The sequence below is a fragment of the Phocoena sinus genome, chromosome 15 (genome assembly GCF_008692025.1).
Source record: "Phocoena sinus isolate mPhoSin1 chromosome 15, mPhoSin1.pri, whole genome shotgun sequence".
NCBI classification, from domain to species: Eukaryota; Metazoa; Chordata; class Mammalia; order Artiodactyla; family Phocoenidae; genus Phocoena; species Phocoena sinus.
Genome location: NC_045777.1, coordinates 432,455 through 454,742, shown reverse-complemented (window position 1 = coordinate 454,742; position 22,288 = coordinate 432,455). Strand labels below are relative to the sequence as shown.

At 59.3% G+C, this 22,288-nt stretch overlaps 4 protein-coding genes across 12 annotated transcripts in view; 3 read left to right on the top strand and 1 right to left on the bottom strand.

Annotated features, from left to right (window-relative positions):
- Positions 1-505, top strand: part of RTEL1 (regulator of telomere elongation helicase 1) — a 28,301-nt gene extending 27,796 nt beyond the window's left edge. For all 9 annotated transcript variants that reach the window (XM_032603833.1, XM_032603834.1, XM_032603832.1 and 6 more), the window contains one exon: positions 21-505. In XM_032603833.1, the coding sequence (XP_032459724.1) occupies positions 21-101 (81 nt within the window). In that variant the 3' untranslated portion in view covers positions 102-505. The remainder of the gene's footprint in view (positions 1-20) is intronic.
- Positions 506-658: 153 nt separating this feature from the next.
- Positions 659-2,376, top strand: TNFRSF6B (TNF receptor superfamily member 6b). Its single transcript, XM_032603837.1, has 3 exons — positions 659-1,243; positions 1,334-1,537; positions 1,955-2,376. Exons 1-3 carry the CDS (start codon positions 847-849, stop codon positions 2,242-2,244), a joined length of 891 nt encoding a protein of 296 aa, XP_032459728.1. The 5' UTR covers positions 659-846; the 3' UTR covers positions 2,245-2,376.
- A 680-nt stretch (positions 2,377-3,056) lies between these two features.
- ARFRP1 (ADP ribosylation factor related protein 1) lies at positions 3,057-9,561 on the bottom strand. The gene is given in 9 exon segments (XM_032603836.1): positions 3,057-4,094; positions 4,163-4,263; positions 4,768-4,811; positions 4,814-4,837; positions 5,052-5,223; positions 8,180-8,262; positions 8,470-8,557; positions 8,821-8,919; positions 9,410-9,561. Coding segments are annotated over 8 exon segments (693 nt in total). The 5' UTR covers positions 8,914-8,919; positions 9,410-9,561; the 3' UTR covers positions 3,057-4,006.
- Positions 9,562-10,007: 446 nt separating this feature from the next.
- ZGPAT (zinc finger CCCH-type and G-patch domain containing) lies at positions 10,008-22,033 on the top strand. Its single transcript, XM_032603835.1, is given in 7 exon segments — positions 10,008-10,196; positions 10,198-10,730; positions 19,679-19,812; positions 20,039-20,194; positions 20,851-20,970; positions 21,057-21,465; positions 21,609-22,033. Coding segments are annotated over 7 exon segments (1,542 nt in total). The 5' UTR covers positions 10,008-10,145; the 3' UTR covers positions 21,748-22,033.
- The last annotated feature ends 255 nt before the right edge of the window (positions 22,034-22,288 follow it).

The window sequence follows — 22,288 nt, the reverse complement described above, 5'->3', positions numbered from 1 at the left end:
CCAGCGCCTTCTCTCCACAGGTCTCTAGGACGTGCCCGGCCTGCCATGCTGCCACCAGAAAGCAGAGCCTCACGCAGGTCTTCTGGCCGGAGCCCCAGTGAACATTGAGACCCTCTGGGCGCTGCAGGGTCTGCGGAGGCTGAGGCCGCCCCTGCCTGGGGCGCAGCCTGGACACTTGCCTGTCGGCTGGGGGGTGGGCCAGGCCTGATACCAGAAACCCCTTGGCCAAGAGCGCACCTGACGGGGAGGCCAGTCCAGTGTCCGTGGGGAACCCCCTGAGACGGCAGCAGGATCTGGGCCCCCTGTGAGAGGCCCCGAGGCCACCTTGGGGTCTGGGGTGGGTCCACTGGAAGGTGCTTCCCCAGAACTTCCCTGACCGCCAGCCTGTGGGTGGAGCCCCCAGCAGGAAGGAGGGGGAGCCCTGCACCTTCTGTCCCGGGGACCTTCCAGGGACCTGCTTGTTCCTCAGGGGCCAGGGTTCTAATAAAGCTGCCGGTACTGCTGGGTAGCGGTCTGTGTGGCCCGGCCTCGGTGGTGGGGTGGGGGAGCCTGGAAGGAAGGAGGCGCCTGGGCAGCCTCCCCTCGCACCTGGTTTGTTCAGAGCAGGAGCCGCTACCCCCTCCACCCGCCGGTTGCCAGGCCTGGTAACGGGGTCAGGAGTTGCCCGTGGTGCTGGTGGCCTGCACGGGACCGCCCTGGCACTGGGCTCTGCGGAGGGAGAGGTCAAAGCCTGGGCCCCCAGGTGGCCGACCGCTCCCCTCAGGCGGGGCGGGGCTCCTCGGGGGCGTGGCCAAGCCAGCCCTTATAGGACGCGGCCCGGGAGGCCGCTGCCACTCCAGCGAGACCATGAGGCCCCTGCTGTGGCCGCTGCCGGCCCTGCTGCTGGCGCTTGCGGCGCGGGGGTCGGCGGCGGGCGCGCCCACCTACCCGAGGCGGGACGCGGAGACGGGGGAGTGGCTGGCGTGCGACAAGTGCCCCCCGGGCACCTTCGTGCAGCGACCTTGCGGCCGGGACAACCCCACGACGTGCGGCGCGTGCCCGCCGCGCCACTACACGCAGTTCTGGAACTACCTGGAGCGCTGCCGATACTGCAACGTCATCTGCGGGGAGCGCGAGGAGGAGGCGCGGCCGTGCGGGGCCACCCACAACCGCGCCTGCCGCTGTCGCCCCGGCTTCTTCGCGCACGCCGGCTTCTGCCTGGAGCACGAGCCGTGCCCGCCCGGCGCAGGCGTGGTCGCCCCCGGTGGGTGCAGGGCGGGGCCGCGGCGCCGGGCCCTCCGCCGAACGGAGCCGACTCGGCTCTCCTGACGCCGGCCTCCCCGTTCGTCCTCAGGCACCCCCAGCCAGAACACGCAGTGCCAACCGTGCTCCCTGGGCACCTTCTCCGCCAGCAGCTCGAGCTCGGAGCGGTGCCAGCCCCACCGCAACTGCACGGCCCTGGGCCTGGCCGTCAACGTGCCGGGCTCCCCGTTCCACGATGCCCTGTGCACCAAATGCACGGGCTTCCCGCTCGGCTCGCTGGAGCCGGGGGCACCGGGTGAGCGGGACGGGGGGTGCGGAGGCCTCGGTGGGCTCCTGGGAAGGGCTTCCGGAAGTGCGGTGGGGACAGCCTAGGGGATACCGTTGGCTGAGGACGTCAGCGCTGGCGGGTGATGCCGTTTCCCGCCGACCTTGGGAAACAGGCGCCGAGGGCTTAAATGGCTTGCGGGAGGGAACAGCAGCGAACGTGGCGGGTCCCCTTTACGTCGCATCCCACCCCCGGCATCGGCCCACGAGCCCCGCCTCCTTGCCGGCCGAGTTTCCCGCGGTCGCCCCGGGTCCTCCAGCACGGCTTGCAGCCTCACCCACTCGTTAGCGCGCGGGGATCCCTCGGTCCTGCCCCTCCGGGGCGCGGAGGGACGCTCACGGCGCGCTGGCAGCTAGTCGGGTACCCCCTTGCCCCTCCCTCCCACAGGGACCGAGGAGTGCCAGCGCGCCGTGGTCGACTTCGTAGCTTTCCAGGACATCTCTCCCAGGAGGCTCCAGCGGCTGCAGCAGGCGCTTGCGGGCCCCGGGGCGCGGAGTCCGCCGCCGTCGCAAAGGGAGGATCTCGCGGCGCTGCGGCGGAGGCTGTGGCTGCAGCTCACGGAGCTCCGAGAGGCGCGGCCCGGGACGCTGGGGGCGCGGCTGCTGCGGGCGCTGCGCGCGGCCAGGCTGTCCGGGCTGGAGCGCAGCGTCCGCGAGCGTTTCCTCCGCACGCGCTGAGCACTCTCCCCGTTATTTATCCGCTCCCGGCTGAGCCCCACGCATGGGCGGCCGCAAGTCGCACCTAAGGAAGCTTTGGACCCGGCTCCTGTGGCGTTAAATTTATTTTTCATAAAGCCGATTGGCAAACGAGTGTGGTGTCTGGCCGGCGCGCAGTGCGCACATCTGGCAGGGGACACACCTGGGCAGGCTGCCCGGGCGCGGCCTGCTGCCTTCCCCACCCCGACTGGGACGGACCCTCGATGGGGGAAGGGTTGTGGGAGACGGGGACAGCGGGTGGCAGCCGTCCCCGGGCCTCACTGCGTGATCCTCCCCGCCCCAGTTGTGCTCTCAGTGGGTAGGATGGTGTGGAGGGAGGGTTGCCCAGTCCCCGGGCTCTCACCGTGGAACAGAAGCCAGCCCGTGAGTCCTGGGGCACCAGGAGAAGCGTCCCCCCTCGTTACCCCTCCTTTGGGCTCCACCCTCAAAGCAAGCAGGGGATTTCCAGCAAGGGACCGGCCAAGACCTCCCGGTAGGACAGCGTTTCTCATTCGCTTTCTGGGAAACGTCGCTTTTCCCTTCTGGGGCAGGTTTGGATGACGGCTTGACTCACCAATCCAGGGGGACTCCCAGTCCTGGCCTGGCAGCCCCCTGCCAGCCCCGGAAACCCCTACCTGACCCCCAGGAAGGGCCCCCACTCCCCCATGACTCATTACCTGCAGCTGGTCCCCAGCCCCAGCCCTGACTCATCCCTTGCCCAGCATCTCCTCCTGGGCCCCATCAGGGAGAGCAGCTGGGGCTGTGACCCTCAGGACACGAAGCCACCAGGCCTCTGGAGGAACAGTGGCCAGGGAGCCACTCCAAACTGTCTTTATTTCACCCACAGCTAGGCTCATGGGGGGTTGGCAGCTCCTGCAGGGGGCGTGTGGGAGGGCCCTGAGGACCAGTCTTGCCTGGAGGGCCTCTGCTCCTGGACACAGGCCTGGAAAGGGCTTTCTAGATGACTCACCCCAGCCCTGAGGGGGACCCCGCGCTTCACCACCAGCCCACCCCCGAGGGTGGTAACTGGTCATCCTAGGTGGGTGGCAGGCAGGCTTGCGGGGGGTGGGGGGTGGGGTGATGCCCACTCCTAGCACAACGCTCTAGCTTTACCGTCCTTGCTGGGGATCAAAACAAGGTGGCTGGGCCAGTGGAGGGGGCACACAGCCTCCCAGGCAGGTCTCCCCTGCCCCGTCCTGAGGCTGCATCAGGACAGGGACGGAGGCGAGCCAGGTCTTACTGAAGCCGACATCAGCCCCCCAGTCCGCCTCCAGGATCAGAGGGGACAGAGGCTGAGGACAGCCATGGCCCCCCGGCCCCCTCCGTGGGCACGATGTAGCCCCGGGCACTGTGAAGGGCCCCACACCTCTGGAAAAACCCGGTTCCAAGCAGCTGCCCCACAAGGCCCATGAGGGTCCAGGCGGCAGGCCTGCTGGAGCAGCAGCTCCAAAGGGAGTGGTGGCCTGCCAAGGCCTCACCCCGGGGCCCCCAAACTGGGCCTTGGGGGCGGGGCCCAGGCCGACGTGAGGGTCTGGTGGGGTCCCTGCCACCCCAGCTCCCCTCGACAGAATAAGCCTCCGGATGCCTACGCTTTTCTGGATACAGAGAAAAGTTTGTCTTACAAGAAAAACAAAGCAAGTAGAACCACCACAAGGCAAAGCCAACCCAGCCCCCGGGGGGATCAGCGGCCGAGGTCAGCAGGAGCTCTTCAGGACGAGCGGCCGGGCGCCCTGGGCCGGCTGCGCTATGTGATGTCCCGCTGCCGCGGCGGCCGGTGCACGTTCCGCACGACGCACTTCACCATCCACTCGATGCCCTCGCGCACCCCCTTGCTGTGGAGACAGTGGTGTGAGGCGGGGCCGGCCGTGGCCCCCCGGTGCCCAGGGCAAGCCCCACTAACCCCGTGAGGGCCGAGCAGGCCTGGGTCAGGCAGTCGCGCCTGCCGATCTTGGAGGCGCAGTCGCTGAACACAGTCTTGATGTCGGGGATGGAGAGGCAAGTCTGGGGGAGGCGAGGCTGCGAGGATCAGGCTCAGGCCCGGCCCCAGGGCAGCGCCTAGAGCTGCAGGGGGCACCCCGGGGCTACTCCGGTCCAGGAGGGGTCCTGCCCGGTGAGCCGCCTCAGGGGAGCAGTGTCAGGGAAGGTCTACAGGGAAGCAGCGCTCAGGGCCCCCTCCACGCGGATGGCCCTGCACCACCAGTGGTCAGTGGTCCCAGGGGATGAGGCCGGCACAGCTGCTGTGCTCAAGGGCAGCAAGACAGGTCGGGGTCAGGGCTGACTCCCACCCTGGTCCCTCTGCATCTTCTTTCCAGAGCTTTCTTTCACCTGGGTCTGCCCAGCAGGACGCTCCCGCTGGCAGCCCTGTGGGCCAGAGGCCTGGGGTGGGGGTGGGGGGCTCTGTCCCCCAGGGCAGCCATGCTCTGGTGTCTGAGGAAGGCAGCAGCCCTCCCCTGGGAGAGGCGCCCTGTCCCCCGGGAGTGGGGCCCGCTGGGCCCAGGGGGCTACCTCAATGTCCTGCTTGTTGGCCAGCACCAGGATGGGGACACCGTCAGCGCCTCGCTTGTGACCATCTTCTCTGGGCGAGCAGAGAGGAGGCAGTGAGCGCCCTTTGTCCGCATCTGCCCAGAGGTCCCCAGGCCCTCACGGACCCCCTACAGGCGTGGACGCACTCAGCGGGGACCCTCCTGACGTGGCGCCCTCCCCCTCCCCCACCCAGCCCAGCTCTGGAGGCGGGCTGTGCAGACGGGACCGCCCGCTCCCCGCCTCCCCGCCTGGCCAGCTGCACACACCGAATGCTCGCTTGGACTCGGACAGCCGCTCCTCATCCGTGGAGTCGATGACGTAGATGACGCCGTGGCACTCCGCGTAGTTACTGGGCGGGAGCAGAACGGGGGTGCTGAGCCGCGGGCACCCGGCCACCTTGAGGCAGCCCCCAGCTGGAAGACCCTTCTGGGGTGCTTCCTGGGGGTGGGGAGGGAGGGCAGAGTGGAGAGGCGCCCCAGACCCCCCGGGCCGGGGTGGCCACCTCCCTCACCCACTTGCCGGGTGCTGTGCTCCGAACACCGCTTCAGCCTCCGTTCTTAGCACCCACCCACACCTGCTGGCCTGACGGCAGCCGGAGGAGAAGGGATGGGGCTTGGAGTCTCAGCAGACCTGGGGGTGGGGGCAGCGGCAGCTTGCCATCGGGAAGCCATGGAAAGCCCGCCGAGGGGCGAGTCCAGAACATTTAAAGCAGCTCTGCCCCCTGCGCGGGACAGAACCAACACCTGAGCCAGCGCCGGCGAGCTCGGAGCTCTGCAGGCTGGACCGGGGCTGGGAGGGTGGCCGGCCCTGGGTTCCCTCCCAGCAGTGGCCACACAGGAGCCACCCCGACACTTAAAACCACCAGAGCCCGGGGTATGGGGAGAGCTATGGGAGGTGAACGGCAGCACCCCTGGGAAAGGACAGACACACGAAACGGGCCTGGCAAGTCAGCCTTCTGTTCCGCTCAGAAAAGAGTACAGAAATGCCCACACTGGCGGAGCGGGTGACGCCCCCACGCGCACTCCAGCTCCTGCCCAGCGTGATCCCAGGAACCGGGAACACCCACATGTCCCACAGGGCATGACGCCAACTTGTCCCCGCCCCCCCCAGTACAAGTCAAGCCATTGTACCTGCACTCGCTACAGAGAAGGAAGCCCGACACGGGTGGCCTCTGGGTCTGCAGACCGCGTGTCCTACACCCGGGGCCTCTCTGGCCAGCCTGCTGGGTGGCGCAGGGCCAGGAGCTGCGGCCCAACCGTGGAGGCCTCCGAGGCAGGAGGGGACAGCGTGGGATTTGCAGCGAGCCAGTGAGGGAATCACTGCTCTGCCCCTGGGGCCCCTGTGGTGGCAGGGGACTTCAACCCATGTGCAACCGGGCCCCGGCAGATGGGCCCAGGTCCACCGCCACGCCCTCGGGCATCGGGTGACGGCCAGGCAGCAGCGGCAGGGACAGGGGCGGCACCCCTGGGGCTGAGCCTGAGCCCAACCTGGAGCGCGAGGGGCTGCCCTGAGCCCGCGGCACCCGCCGTGCCCAGACCCTGATGGTGGTGTCACCTGTGGCCTCGCACCGGAGGGCTCTCGGCTGTGGCCCGGAGGGACAGGCCAGAAGTCACCCCTGTGGCAGGGCGCCGGGGGTCTGCTTGGTCCACAGGCCTGGCCTGAGGCTGGCATGCGCACAGACCAGCGGGCAGCAGTGTGGGCACGAGCGGAGGTGTGGGTGGACGGACAGCAGTGGACACGCGAGTGAAAACCCGCCAGACGGCGCCGAGTGGCACGGGGGTGGGGGGCAGGCCCCACGACAGCGGCTCAGATCCAGAGCGGGAGCAGAAGCCCCACTTTCCACCCCTCCTGGTGACTCAGAGCTGGGGTTAGGGGTGTGGTCACCTCCATGCTACCTGCTCACGGGGGCCAGCAGGGCGCCCACCCTGGCAGGGGCACCTGACGCCGTAGGCAGGCGGCAGGGCACCCACTCCACCCGAGTCACAGAGCAGCCCACGCGAGCAGCCCGGGGTCCCTCCGAGACGGCAGGCTCAGTGATCGGGGCTCAGCCCCTCGTGATGAGGTGACGAGGCCACGCCACCAACAGACGTGGAAGCCGGTGGGGGGTGGGGGGCACGACCGACCCAGTGTCCCCTCAGGAGGAGCCAGCCCCCAACCAGAGGCGTGTGTGTGCAGGTGCACCTGTCACCGGCCGTGGCCTGGCTGCCGTGACAAGCAGTGCACCCAGTGCAGATCCCCTTGTTGGCTCCTGCAAGACCCATTCTGACCCATAAAGAGCCATCTGACCATGTCACAGCCGCCCAGGGCAGCCCACTGTGGTGACCTGCCACAGGGATGGAGTCCCAGCCAGCTTGGCCCGACATGGGGCAGCATCTGAGATGACCCCACCCCTGCCCAGGCCCGCCTCCCCCCCCATACACTCGCACCCCAACCTCTGCCGCAGCATCTGCCCCCGAGACCCTGGCCTATGACAGAATATCAGGACCTGTCTCACACTCCCCGTGTGAGTCCAGAGTTTGCACAGACAGCCCCTGGCTTGGCTCTGCCTTGGTCCAACTTAAATGGCCACAGAAGGTCTGTCAGTGACCTTCTGGCCGCAGGATGGAACCTGTCCTCTTGGCTGGAGATCAGGACGAGGGGGACACTTTGGAAGGAAAAAGGAAAAAGTGACCAGGTACCTGCTGCTGGGGTCAAACCAGAAATCAAGACCAGGGCGTGCGAGCCACCGGCAAGTGCTGGGATGGGCACATCTGCCCCCAGAATCAGGGTGAGCTTGTCTGAGCCCCTGGCACTAGGCTGTACCAAACCCGCCACGTCAATCCATTGGGAGGGGGCTGAGGGAAGAGGCTTGTCCTGCCCTGTTCTCTGCTGGACCCCGGTGCCTGGCACAGGCCGAGCTGAACACCGACTCCAGTCTCGAGGTCTCAGAAACGCTTCAAACCTACCTCGAAAGAGGAGACACGTGCTGTGGGCTGTGGAGGACACCCTCCCCTGATGGGGAAGGGGCCACCATGGAGGACAGGCCCTAAGCTAGGACTGAGGGAGGACCCAGTAGGGGAGACTCAGGCCCCGGCGCTGCAGCTGAGCACCGAACAGGCGTTGCGTCTCCCCCAGGTCTGCTCCTCGACCATTCTTCATCTCGTCCCGTTCTGATCAGCAACAAAATCTCTAAGCCAAAAGGAACCGAGTTTGTCCCTGCTCTTGGGGTGAGTGACTTGGGAACTGGGATGGAGGTGAGCCTCAGGAACCAAGTGGGTGACGGAAGCCGCCAACAGGAAGAAAAGAAGGGGAGTCCCAGGCCTTCTGAGGAAAGGCAGGAAGAGACCACGGTGCCAGCTAGAGAGATGGCACGACAGGCAGGCCAGGGAGTCGATGTGGCATCCGCCCACCTTACCTTGTCCCACAAAGACTGCAGCTCCTCCTGCCCCCCTAAGTCCCAGAACATGAGGCGGGCCTTTCCAAAGTCCACAGTGCCGACTGGGGAGAAAAGGAGACAGGTGAGCCTGTGGCCTTGGTCCCTGACACACGGGCTCCCAGCCCTCCCGGGAGGAGCACGCAGTGCCGGCGCTCCGCGATGCTGGGGCCAATGGGAGCCGGAGCAGTGGCCTCACCCTCGGCCTCGGTACACTGCAGCATCCTCGGGGCTCTGCCCCGCAAACCCACAGCCGTAAAGGACCCCCTTACTGTTTAGGCCCACAGTGGTAGTGATTTTGGACAGACTCATCCCCTTGTAGTTCTTGTTGAACCGGGTCTTTGACTGCTCCAAGAAAGTCTAAAGGGAGAGACAGAGGCGTGACGTGAGAACTGGGAGACTTCTCAGGGCTGCTTCACAAATACCCTTACTTGGGCCTATTCCTCTAAATTGAAACAAAACAAAACAATGTTTTGCTTTTAAAGCAGCTAGCGGTAACTGTCCCATGGCCTTAAGCGGAGTTCGGATCCTATATGGGTACAGAACATGCAGCTAAAAGCATAAAACCAACAGGACCATAGGGCAGCGGGGTAGTAGGGGTGTTGACACGGGACCGCACGTACCGTCTTCCCGGCGTTGTCCAGACCCAAGATCAGGATGCAGTACTCATCCTTCTGGAACATGTACTTGTACAGACCTGACAGCAGCGTGTACATCCTGCCCTGGGAACCCGAGATCGGTCACGGGCGAACCGGCCCGCACCACGCCTCCCCAGCGCCCCTCAACGGGCAGAGGGTCTGTCTGCCTGCTTGACCGCTCAGAGCTGGAGCCCTGAGCGGGGCTCCTCCTGACCCGCCTCCCCTCAGCCCGGCACTGCCGCCGCCGCCTTCGCCTCCGCAACTGCTCCCGCCTTGGCCCGGAGCTCCTGGCGCCCTCGCTCCCACTCCCGGCCCGGCCAGGGCGCTCCGCTCGCAGGCAAAAGGCGGCCCGTCCCGCCCCGCTTCACCCCGAGCGCGGCCCTCGCTCCCCAGCCCGGGCTCCCCTCGGGCTTCGCTCCGCTCGGGTCTCCCCGCGAGCCGCCCGCCTCGCACCCGGCCCGCCGTGGGCGCCTCTCAGAGGCGGGGCGCATGGGTGCGGGTGGAGGGCGGCGCGGACAGACTGCGGACCGGCCGCCGGGCCCGGGCCCAGCTCCGCTCGCCCTCCTCGACTTACTTGCGCCCGCCCGGCCGGGCCGCGGAGCCGGGGAGCCGGGGAGCCGAAGAACCGGCGGAACCGCAACGCGCCTAGCCCTTCGACCCCACGCTGACCCCGCGCTGACCCGAGTGGCGCCCGACGGGACGCCGGCTGGCCACCCGGGGAGGGGCGGAGCCGTCCCGGCGGCCCCCGCGCCAGGCACTTCCGGCGGCGGCGGCGGCGGCGGCGGCGCTCTGGCGGAAGTGCCTGTCGGTTGCGGGGGCGGAAGCGGGCGCGGGGCGTCTTTGGCCGGTGAGGCCCGCAGGCCGTCTGTGGCGGCGGCCGGGAGACGGCGCAGAGGAGGGCCGGAGGCGAGGGGGTCTGGGCGACGGGGCCTGGGCCCTTGGTGGCAGGCCGAGCGGGGGCGGGCGGCGCGGGGCCCGGGGGTGGGCCCGGCCGGGGGCATCGGACTGGGACGCAGATACCCCGGAGGAACTTGACGGCAGCTCCCGGGAAGGGAGCGGAGGCCGTGGGGCCAGCGACCAAGGGCTGGCTCTGGCTCTTCTTCTCGGAGCTGGAAACTTCTCTCGGCCCAAACGGGAGGCAGGGCGGTTGACGGTTCCGCAGGCTGTCCGCCGAGGGCGGCGGTTGGCCAGCGCTCAGTGCCAGCCTCGCGGGGACGGCCGGTCCCGGGTTCATCCGGCTTCTCTTCCCCGCATCTCTGGCTCCCACACCTCCCCTCTGAGGACCCAGGGACCCGGCCCCTCCCGACAGGATGGACGAGGAGAGCCTGCAGACCGCTCTCCGGACCTACGACGCGCAGCTGGCAGCAGGTGGAGCTGGCTCTGGGCACTGGCCTGGATCCCTCGGAGCTGGCAGATCTGCGCCAGCTGCAGGGGGACCTGAAGGAGCTGATCGAGCTCACTGAGGCCAGCCTGGTGTCCGTCAGGAAGAGCAAGCTGCTGGCGGCGCTGGATGGAGAGCGCCCAGCCCAGGAGGATGCTGAGTACTTGGCTTTCCAGGAGGCCATTGCTGAGGCAGTGGAGGTGCCAGTAGCCCCCGAGGCAGAATTGGAGACTGTTCCTATGAGAGAGACCGGGCCAGGACCCACGGAGCCTGGGCGGGAGGAGGACGAGGGGGAGGACGAGGACGGGGCAGAGCTGAGTGGGAGGAAGGTGAACGCCCCCTACTACAGTGCCTGGGGCACCCTGGAGTATCACAACGCCATGATCGTGGGCACCGAGGAGACGGATGATGGCGCCCCGGGCGTGCGCGTACTCTATCTCTACCCCACTCACAAGTCCCTGAAGCCTTGCCCGTTCTTCCTGGAGGGGAAGTGCCGTTTCCAGGAGAGCTGCAGGTAAGGCCTGGGTTCCCGGGGCCCCTGGGGTCGTGGGGGGGGTGGATTGCAGACAGGATCAGGGGCTAGGTGGGCCCTCTGGGCTTTAAAGTTTTGTCCTTCTTTGCCCAGCGGAGTGCTGACGAGAAGAGACCTTGGGGGGCAGGGGATTTTTCTAGCAGTGTCCTTGTTTAGGTGTTTAGTTGGATTTTCCTCGGGTAGATGAAGAAGTATGGAAGGGCTGATGTTGAAAAGAATGGACTCTCCCCCCCGCCCCCATCACCAGTTTTATTGTTCAGAATGAAACTTCTAAAATTTGCTTTTTTTTTTTTTTTTTTTTTTGCGGTACGCGGGCCTCTCACTGCTGTGGCCTCTCCCGGGGCGGACCACAGGCTCCGGACGCGCAGGCTCAGCGGCCATGGCTCACGGGCCCAGCCGCTCCGCGGCACGTGGGATCTTCCCGGACCGGGGCACGAACCCGCGTCCCCTGCATGGGCAGGCGGACTCTCAACCACTGCACCACCAGGGAAGCCCTAAAATTTGCTTTTATTATAGAAACTTGATTATAGACGTTGTCAAACACATGTGAAGTTAGAGGGAGTAGTGTACAGGCTGCCCGTGTTCCAGCTTCAGGCGTCATTGTCTGTCAAGATCGTGCCAGTCTTGTTTCAACTCTTCCTGCCTCTGGATTACCTTAAAGCAAGTTGTAGAAGTTACTGGGCTTTCCCTTATAAATACTTCAGGATACTACCCTAACCTGAGTGATAAGGATGTTATTTTTAAAACTATCTCCATGTCGCCGTCACACTTAACGGAATTTAACAGCAATACTTTGTTCGTATTCAAATTTCCACAGTTGTAATGATGTTGCTTTTTGCTTACGCACATGACTTTAACTTTGCTTCTTTTTACTTTTTCTTTGCAAAGAATACTTATCGAGATTTCCAATAGATAATTTTGGGGTTTTTTTTTTTTTTTTTTTTTTTGTTTTTTTTGCGGTACGTGGGCCTCTCACTGCTGTGGCCTCTCCCGTTGCGGAGCACAGGCTCCGGACGCACAGGCTCAGCGGCCACGGCTCACGGGCCCAGCCGCTCTGCGGCATGTGGGATCTTCCCGGACCGGGGCACGAACCCGCGTCCCCTGCATCGGCAGGCGGACGCTCAACCACTGCGCCACCAGGGAAGCCCGATAATTTTGTTTTTTAGCCAATAGTCCGGGGTAACTTCCTTTAGTTCTTCCGTTGTCTTATTTCTTTATAAGATCCTTGCTGGGCCTTAAGTCTGATTTGCTACATTTCCCCCTTTTTTCCTTTCATTCCCTGTAAGTTTTGTGAAAGGCGTAGGGTGCATACAGGAAAGTGCACGACAAATCAGTCATAAGCCTCCTCCAGCTTCCACAGGGTGGGTGCGCCCCTATCCTCAGCAAGCAGTCATGGAGCAGAGGAGGGAGCCCTCCATCCTTTCTGCCACTGGTCCCTCCGGAGGGTTCCTCCCCGTCCCTGTGCCATGTCCTGTGTGGTGATGAGAACTAACGTGTCCCTGTGCTGCGTCCTCTGGGCAGGCACTGTTCCGAGGGTTTCATGCGTGTTAACTCACCTGGCAGCAGGCCCGCCAGGTAGGCCGTAAGGCTGCTGTGGTCGCTGGGCCTCCCAGGCAGCCAGGCTCTGAGACGGGCCGGCTCCCCTCTGCCGTGGTCTCAGCTGCTGCCTGCTGTCAGCTTTAGGCCCAACCCCTGCAGCCCACAAACATGCCCCTCACTACCACCTGGGTCTGATAGTTATTTTCTTGCATTTGTTTTGGATTTTTAAAATTTACTTATTGAAAACTTTATTTTAAAGATAAAATAGTGTTGAAGCACCCTGTGACCCACCACTCTATCGCAGTCCCCTCCCCTTCTTGGGAGGCTTGTTGGCACATCTGTGGTGTGTTTCTCTCTAGTACACGAGACTTTTATAGACACGTGTATCTGTGAATAGGACATATTTGTGCTTTATTTTCTAATTAAGTGGTTAGCATGCAGGATGCTTCGTTTTGCAGCTCTTCTCAGAGAGCGTGTCTGTGAGAAAAGTCCACGTTGATATTTATAGAAATATTTTGTGCATTTTAACTGCTGTGTTATTTTCCTCATGAATATGCCACATTTTATTCTGTCTCCTGGTGTTTCCCAGTTTGTTTGTTTTTTTTAATTTATTGCTTGATTGATTGCTGCGCGCGGGCTTTCTCTAGTTGAGGTGAGTGGGGGCTACTCTTCATTGAGGTGCACGGGCTTCTTATTGCTGTGGCTTGTCTTGTTGCAGAGCACGGGCTGTAGAGCACAGGCTCAGTAGTTGTGGCACGCAGGCTCAGCAGTTGTAGCTCGTGGGCTGTAGAGCACAGGCTCAGTAGTTGTGGCGCACGGGCTTAGTTGCTCCGCGGCATGTGGGATCTTCCTGGACCAGGGCTCAAACCTGTGTCCCCTGAATTGGCAGGCGGATTCTTAACTACTGCGCCTCCAGGGAAGTCCATTTTCCCAGTTGTTATTTATTACAAACAACGTGCTGTGAACACCCTAGTGCACATCTTTCGTCCCTGGTGAGAATGTCCCCGGCGTGTAGCAGTGTGGAGAACACGCGCGTTTTCTGTCCTTGTGCGCCTTACGGTTCCCAGTCCCTGGTCTGCTCCGTAGTCACCCTCGGTCATGTTCTCCTACTTGCAAATTTGTGCCCACTGAGAGCTGGGGATGTGATCTTGATTGAACTTGTATTTCCTTGATTGTTAGCAAGATTGAGCATTTTTTCGTACATTTGTTCTAACTTCATCACTCTGTTTCAATGTCCTTATCAGTAAAAACAGATGAGGATGTCTCTCGCAGTTGTTGGGAGAACGGGATGCGTTAATAGAAGTAAAAGAATCTTGAACAGTAGCTAACATGTAGTAAGGACACAGCGAACTTCAAATTTTTATCTTGTTATTGTAAAATAAAATCAGACAGAGGAAGTAAAGAAATGGCATGAGGAATCATTGTAACTTCCTAGTACTCGCTGCTCAGATCAAAACTACAGATTTGCCAGTTACCCCAGGAGCCCCTCTGTTTGCCTCAGCCCAGACCCAGCCTTCTCCCTCTGCCAAAAAGCAGCACTGTCTCGACTTTTACGGTAATCACTTCCTTGTGTTCTTTGTTGCTTATCACTCAGGTGCGGCCGGGTGTAAACGTTGTAGTTTAATCTTGCTCGCTTTTTAAGGCTGCTGTGTCTGCACCCCGCCCCCCCACCCCTGCCTTTCCTGGCCTCACAGTTTCACTGTTGAAGGACCAGACCCTTTGACCGTCATCGACCGCCCTGGTGCAGCCCAGCATGTTCCTGTGTCCACCGCAGGCTGGCATCTGGATCCAGGCACCTGGTCACACTCAGGACCCCCATTTGGGCGTGTCTCTACGTGTTGTGCTTTTGTCAGGAGGCACCTGATGTATAGCTGCCAACGGTGCTCAACGCCGAGATCCACTGATACGGTGTGGATTGCAAAAAAGAACTCTTTAACTCTGTCAGTTCATTTACTAGCCGAACGTTATAGAGATATGCCTTTCCTTGTCTACAATTTGGCTATCTAGTGGTACAGATCATATGGAAAAGGCAGGGTAATGCCAGACTTTTCTGTTTTGTTTCCTTGGTTTCCAAGATAGCAAATTGGTTCTCTTTCATCCTGAGGTGATAAATTGGCTTTTAAAAAATATTTAATATCCATATGGACTGATGGATTTAAATATATTTGATGAATTTCAGTCCACGAAGATTCTGATCTTTTTTTTTTTTTTCTTTGCGGTACACGGGCCACTCACTGTTGAGACCTCTCCTTTTGTGGAGCACAGGCTCTGGACGTGCAGGCTCAGCGGCCATGGCTCACGGGCCCAGCCGCTCCGCAGCATGTGGTATCCTCCCAGACCGGGACACGAACCCGTGTCCCCTGCATCGGCAGGCGGACTCTCAACCACTGTGCCACCAGGGAAGCCCAGATTCTTATCTTTATTGAAACTCAAATTGTCTCACCCTTGTCAAGTGGGAACTTCTTCAGGTTGGCTCCCACATCCTTTTGACACAGCCCCAGGAGCCAGGGTTTCCCACAGTTATCTGCACTCTTCCTACCCCAGACCTGAAGGCACCCAAGTCTCCAAGAAGCCCTGGTTTCTTTTAATGGGAGATGGTATTTCACAACCCACAGTGGGGGCACCGGGATGCACTTTGCTGCTAGTTGGTTCATCACTGTAGGCTTTTTCAGCAGACGGACCTAGGAAATATAGGTGGACACACACTAATTAATGTACATGTTAGTGTATATGTACCCATACCACATACTTATGTTTATAAGGACAAATACTTTGTGAATTTATACTGATATTTCCAATTCAAATTAAGGATTGCAGTGTTTCTACTTAATCTTTTCTGGATCACATCCGTATTTCCTTCTTTATGCCAGGACTCTGGTTCTCAAGGACATAGGAAATGATGGGCTCCAAAGGACCCATAATTAATTTGTTTTATCCCATTTGACACACACAGGACACTCAGAATAACATTCATTCATTCTTCCATTATGATGATTGAAAACTGTTAAAAGCATTTTTACACGTACTACTACCCACATTCTCCCTCTGTCTTTGTGATTGCACTAGACCTGCGTTGTTGGATCTTGTGGCTGTTACAGCCATTGTTTCCCTTTTACTCTCAACCTTAGTTCTAGAAGGACCTCTGCATTTCATGCTTACCATCATTCGATCTGTTGGGGTCTTTTTAGCGTTTCGGTTTTATGAGACTCGTTTTCTGGTAGATTCTTCAGGAAGGGCTCACAGGAATAATGTTTTCGGAGATCTGGCATGTTGATTAGGTTCTGTTTGTGTCTTTTATACTGGAAGAGCAGTTTTATTGAATACATTAAGTCCCCTACATATGAACGAGTTCTGTTCTGAGGGTGCGTTCGTAAGTGCAATTTGTTCATAAGTCCAACAAAGTTAGCCTAGGTACCCAACAAACACCATCAGCTATATAGTATTGTACTATAATAGGCTGTTAGTACTTTTCGCACAAGTAATATATAAAAAACAACACAAAAAATAAAACATTTTAAATCTTACAGTACCTTGAAAAGTACAGTAGTACAGTACAACAGCTGGCATGCAGTGGCACATTTGCATCTTTGAAAGTTCGCAACTTGAAGGTTCGTATGTAGGGGACTAACTGTATAAGATTCTTGTCTCGTATTAGTTTCCTTGAATATTTCATATAACTTATTCTATTTTGATATAAAATATTGTTGAAAATTTCCCTTGTAAATCACATGCTCTAATGGCGTAAGGGTCCAGCTTCATTCTTTTGCATGTAGGTATCCAGTTTCCCAGTACCATTTGTTGAAAGAACTGTCCTTTCCCCACTGAATTGTCATGACACCCCTGACGAGACCTGACTGATGTGTGTGAGGGGTTATTTCTGGGTTCTCTCATCCAGTTCATTGGTCCACACCAATGGACTGGATGTGTTTATGCCAGTACATACTGTTTGGATGACTGTAGCTTTGTAGTAAGTTTTGAAGTCGGGAAGTACATAGTCCTCAAACATTTTTTCTTCTTCTCAAGATTCTTTTGGCTATTCAAGATCCATTGCATTTCCATATGAATTTTAAAATCAGCTTGTCCGATTCTGTGTAAAAGAAAATTGGAATTTTGATAGGAATTGCATTGCATCTGTAGATCAATGTGGGTAATATTGACATCCTAATAATATGAAGTCTTCTAATTTATGAACATGGGATCTTTTTCCAGTTATGTAGGTCTTCTTTAATTTCTTGCAGCAATGTTCTGTAGTTCACAAGCCTTGGTTAAATTTATTTCTAAGTATTTTATTCATTTTCATGCTGCTGTAAATGAAATTATTTCATCTTTAGATTGTGCATTTTTAGTGTATTAATATGCAACTGATCTTTCTATGTTGATCTTATATCCTATAACACTATCAAATTCATTTTTTAGCTCTAATAGGATTTTTTTCTGGATTATTTAGGGTTTTCTGTATATACAGTTATGTCATTGACAAATAGAGGTACTTTTGCTTCTTTTTTTTTTTTAATTTTTTTTTGGCTGCATTGGGTCTTCGTTGCCGTTCTTGGGCTTTCTCTAGTTGCGGCGAACAGGGGGCTACTCTTCATTGTGGTCCGCGGGCTTCTCACTGCAGTGGTTTCTCCTGTTGTGGAGCATGGGCTCTAGGTGCACAGGCTTCAGTAGGTGTGGCACGCGTGCTCAGTAATTGTGGCTCACGGGCGCTAGAGTGCAAGCCCAGTAGTGGCGCACGGGCTTAGCTGCTCCGTGGCATGTGGGATCTTCCCAGACCAGGGCTCTAACCTGTGTCTGCTGCATTGGCAGGCAGATTCCTAACCACTGTGCCACCAAGGAGGCCCACTTTTGCTTCTTCCCTTCCAATTTGGATGGCTTTTATTTTTCTTGCTTAACTGCTCCGCCTAGAACTTCCAATACTACACTGAATAGAAGTAGCGAGAGCAGCCATCCTTGTCTTGTTCCTGATCTTAGGGGGAAAGCACCCAGTCTCTCACCACTGAGTGTGATGTGAGCTGTGGGTTTTCCATAGTTGCTGTTTATCAGGTTGAGTGTTGTTTTGGTTGTTTTTTTTTTAAAATAAATTTATTTATTTATTTTTGGCTGCATTTGGTCTTTGTTGCTGTGTACGGGCTTTCTGTAGTTGCGGCCAGAGGGGCTACTCTTTGTTGTGGTGCGCGGGCTTCTCATTGCAGTGGCTTCTCTTGTTGTGGAGCACGGGCTCTAGGGGCACGGGCTTCAGTAGTTGTGGCACGTGGACTCAGTAGTTGTGGCTCACTGGCTCTAGAGCACAGGCTCAGTAGTTGTGGCACACAGGCTTAGTTGCTCTGTGGCATGTGGGATCTTCCAAGACCAGGGCTCAAACCCGTGTGCCCTGTATTGGCAGGCGGATTCTTAACCCCTGTGCCACCAGGGAAGTCCCTGAGTGTTTTTAACATGCAAGGGTGTTGCATTTTTTCAAGTATCTTTTCTGTATCAGTTGACGTGCTAGTTTTCTATTAATGTGCTCTGTTTTATTGAATGGCTTTCATGTGTTGAACCACCCTTGCATTCCTGGGATAAACCGAACTGAGTTGTGGTGTATACTCATTCTAAATGCTTGTTTTCTGGTTCAAGTTTTTACTTATTCTGGAGTGTATTTTCGTGAATGTTGTGAAGCAGATGATCGAGTGGGGTGTTGTTGGGGTTTTTTGTATGGGAAACCAATTTTTAATTTTTTCCTCATGAAATCCGCAGTGTGTGCTTTCCTGCCTCATTGGTAACACCTCCTCTGTCCTGCGTGAAGTTTGTTGTATGAGAGGCTCTTCCTGGGTGCACTTCATTCCATTGATCAGGCTGCCTGGGCTCTTGGTTGACGTTCGTTTCATGGACACGCCGTTAACTACTCCCCATGGTTGGGAACTTGGGTTATTTCCAAGTCACATCCTTCTGGCTCAGTCCTTACATACTTTCATTATTGTTGTTTTAGGGTCATTCCCTAGAAGCGCTTGCTGGATTAAGGGGGACACCAAATTTTAGGGCTTCTAAGAGTACCAAAGATTCTTGCAGGGAGGTTTAGTTGGTGGCGTCTGTAGTGTCTGGGTGTGTTGAGGGGGTGTTTGAGCAAATTCGCCGAGTCTGGCATCCTTTCTTGGTTGAGGAGGGCTTTCCAACCACTGTGCCCGCTGGAGGGCACGGGGGCCGGGTTTGCAGCTGCTTGTGCCACTGGCCGTTGGTGGTACCCTGGGTGCCTGAGGACAGTCGGGGTGAGAAGGAACTGGCCAGAACCCCGCCAGGGAGGCATCCGAGGCCACCTTTGTTTGCTCCTGGAAGGTGACTGAAATGCCTTGTTTCCTCTCCTTTCTCCCCATGGACTCAACCTAGCAGGCCAGCCACGGCAGGGCTGGCTGTGTGTCCGGAGCGAGTGCCTGTTTTCACTTACTCTCATGGGGTTAGAACCGCTTCCTCCTTGAAATGGGGGCACAGCAGGAGATGTGTGCGTGGTTGCTTCCTGTCTTTATTTGGCAAAGTTAAAGGTTGCGGCCCTCTGTTCCCACTTCCTCCCCCACCTCCTCCCGGTTTTCATTTTGGTTTCACTGTTTCACTGACATCTAGAAGTCAAGGCAGCACTGTTACAGCTCTTTCTGATTGGCTGGGGAGGGCTCCGTCCTGTGAGAGCACGCAGACACACTCGCCTTGGTGACCTGTTGTATCTGGTGGAGAGGCGCCGGGGAGCTCTCATCACAAGGACGTCTGCCAGCCATGTGTGTGCCTGTGTATGCGTGACTCTAGCCCAGAGGCTGGGGAGAGACTCGAAGCATCTTCTCCTCAGGGTACCCAGGTCCATCCTGAGAGTGAGAGCACAAGCACAAGTGTGTGTGTCCATACATATGCACGCACACATGTACACATGTATGCACACGTCCACACACGTGTGCAGGTACATTGCGTACGTGTGTGTGCGTGTGTGCACACGTGTGTGCACGCGTGTGTGCGTGCGTGTTTCGCACACGTGTGCATGCATGCATAAATGTGCGTGTGTGTACGGGTGCGTGTATGGGCATGGATGTGTATATGTGTGCATACATGCGTACGCGTGTGTTCAGTGTATATTGTGTGTGCGTGTGAGTGGGTGTTGTTTGTACACACGTGTTCCGTGTATATGCGCGTGGGTGTGTATTGTGCGCATGTTTATACACGTGTGTGTTCAGTGGATGTGTGTACGTGTGTGCACGGGTGTGTGTGTCATATGTTTGTACACACGTGTTCAGCAGATATGTGTATAGATGTGTGTGTCTGTCTCCCCGTCCATCCTTTCTGTCCAGGCGGTGTCCAGGCAGGTAGACGGGATTCTCCCGGCTCACGGGGCCGTGGTGGCCGTATCTGAGTCTGCATCCCTATGGCCCTCTCTGCAGGTTCTCCCATGGGCAGGTGGTCTCTGTGGATGAGCTGCGCCCCTTCCAAGACCCGGACCTGAGCTCCCTGCAGGCCGGCTCTGCGTGTCTGGCCAAGCGGCAGGATGGCCTCTGGCACCCAGCGCGGATCACTGGTGAGGCTGCCCGGGGCCTCCCTGACGGGGTCCTTTCTGGGAACCCTCCCCGTGTGTCACACGTTAGTCCTGCCCAACAGCTCCTCTGTTTGGGCATTGGGATCCCACCCCACGCCCAAGAGGAGCAAGGCCCCAACTTGGCCTCGGCCCCGCCCTGCTCCCAGCTTCCAGAGTGGCTCCTTCCATGTGTTGAGGCCACTGCCCTGCTGCCTCTGTGCCCCCCCAGATGTGGACAGTGGCTACTACACGGTCAAATTTGACTCTCTGCTGTTGAAAGAGGCCGTGGTGGAGGGGGACAGCATCCTGCCCCCGCTGCGCACGGAGCCCGCAGGTTCCTCTGACTCAGACGGCAGTGACGTGGACGACCCCAGCTATGCTCGAGGTACGGCTGCTGCCACCCCGCGAGGCTCCTGGCTGGCAGGGTCCCATACTGTGGTCAGTACGAGGACGCACTCGGGGCAGGGGGCAGACGCGAGGCCCCCACAGCGGGCAGGGGAGATGAGAGGGTGCGTGATGGGTCTGCGGCAGGTCTGGAGACCCACAGATGCAGAAACCCGGAATGATGACAGTCCCACGCGAGCCACAGGAGTAGGTGGGATGCACAGGAAGGGACGGTTTCCTGCAGGGCATGGGGACCTGGCGGGTGGACAGAGGAACTGGCTAGCAGTGTCTGGCCCTCCCCCAGGGGCGTGTCCGCCTGGGGTCTGTTAGCCAAGTTGTCCATGCTGATGGAGGGGAGGACTGAGCTGGCAGGTAGAGGCGAGTACTGCTCTCTGTTAAGGGAACGGCAGCACCCACCTCCAGGGAATAGGACAGGGGCCACCACGTGACCAGGCTGTGACCCTGAAGTGTGGAGAGGGCTGGGCTCTGCCACAGGCTCTGCCTGTTGTTCGCACCACACAGCCCTGGCAACTGGCAGGGAGCCGGGGTGCCGGGGATTGGCCCTGGCCCAGAGCTGAGCTCTTGGGCTAACCTTGGCCGGAGCCCAGGATGCCCCGTATCCAGCTGGGTTAAGCTGTTGCCCTCTGACGCCTGCAGTGGTGGGACCTGCTGCTGCTGATCCCGGGACCTGCAGCTCCGCCTTCGCCGGCTGGGAGGTGCACACGCGGGGCATCGGCTCCAGACTCCTCGCCAAGATGGGCTATGAGTTTGGCAAGGGTGAGTGTGTGCTGCACGGGGGGCTGAAGGGCTCCCTCAGCACGGCCCCAGAGTCCAGTGGCAGTGCCAGCTCGGTGTACCCCCAGGTCTGGGCCGGCATGCGGAGGGCCGGGTGGAGCCCATCCACGCTGTGGTGCTGCCGCGAGGGAAGTCGCTGGACCAGTGCGCGGAGATCCTGCAGAAGAGGACCAGGGGCAGCCAGGCTGGCGCCAGCAGGCCCCCAAAATGCCGGGGCAGAGGGGGTGGGCCTAGGGGCCGCCCACCGTCTCGCAGTGTGTTTGACTTCCTGAACGAGAAGCTGAAAGGCGGGGCCCCTGGGGCCCTGGAGGCGGGGGTGGCGCCCCCGGGAAGGAGGAGTGGCGAGGAGGTGTACCACGCCAGCAGGAGTGCCAAGCGCGCCCTGAGCCTGCAGCTCTTCCAGACGGAGGAGAAGATCGAGCAGACCCAGCGAGCCATCCGGGGCATCCAGGAGGCCCTTGCCCGCAATGCTGGCCGGTACGTGTGGGCCCTGCCCGAGCCACGCCGCACCCCTGCCCGTGGTGCCTGGGTGAGAGCTCGCCCCGACCCGAGGGCGGCGGGCCAGATCTGAGGAGGGGCTGGAGGATGATGGGCAGTGCTGAATGGCGGCCCCTCCCTAGGCACAGCGTGACAGCAGCCCAGCTGCAGGAGAAGCTGGCGGGAGCCCAGCGGCAGCTGGGGCAGCTCCGGGCCCAGGAGGCGGGCCTGCAGCGGGAACAGAGGAAGGCGGACACCCACAAGAAGATGACCGAGTTCTAGGGCCCCCACACGTGGCGTGGACAGAGCTCAGGGACCCCGGCTCCCGCTGCCTTCAGGAAGACCAGCTGTCGCTCGACAGCTAGAATGCCACTGGAAGAGGGGCCAGCCCTCACAGTTGGCCTTCTTGCCGGCCTCGGGCATGTGGCCACTGCTGAGAGGAGACAGGCTGCAGGGGTCCCTGCCAGGTCCCTCCCTGACACTTCCTTGACCATTGAGCCCACCTACCAGTGTCCTGGGCTGTCTCCTGAGCAAGGACATTAAAGTGACTTTGTTGCAGTGTCTTTTAGTAGAGGCTCGGCTGGCTGTGGGGACTTTGAGGAGGAGGGGTCTTTGCACCGGATCACGGGGCTGGGCTGGAGGGGTCCTGAGTGAGGGTGCTGCCCAGCACCCTGCCCAGAGGCAGAGGGCCCGGGAGGACGGGCATCCTTGCTGCTCTCCCAGATGCGGTCACAGCCTAGGGTGCCCCCCACATTGCCTGACACCCACAGGCAGGTGAGCCCGGTGCTGCAGTGATGGAAGGAGACCATGGCTGTGTGGGGCC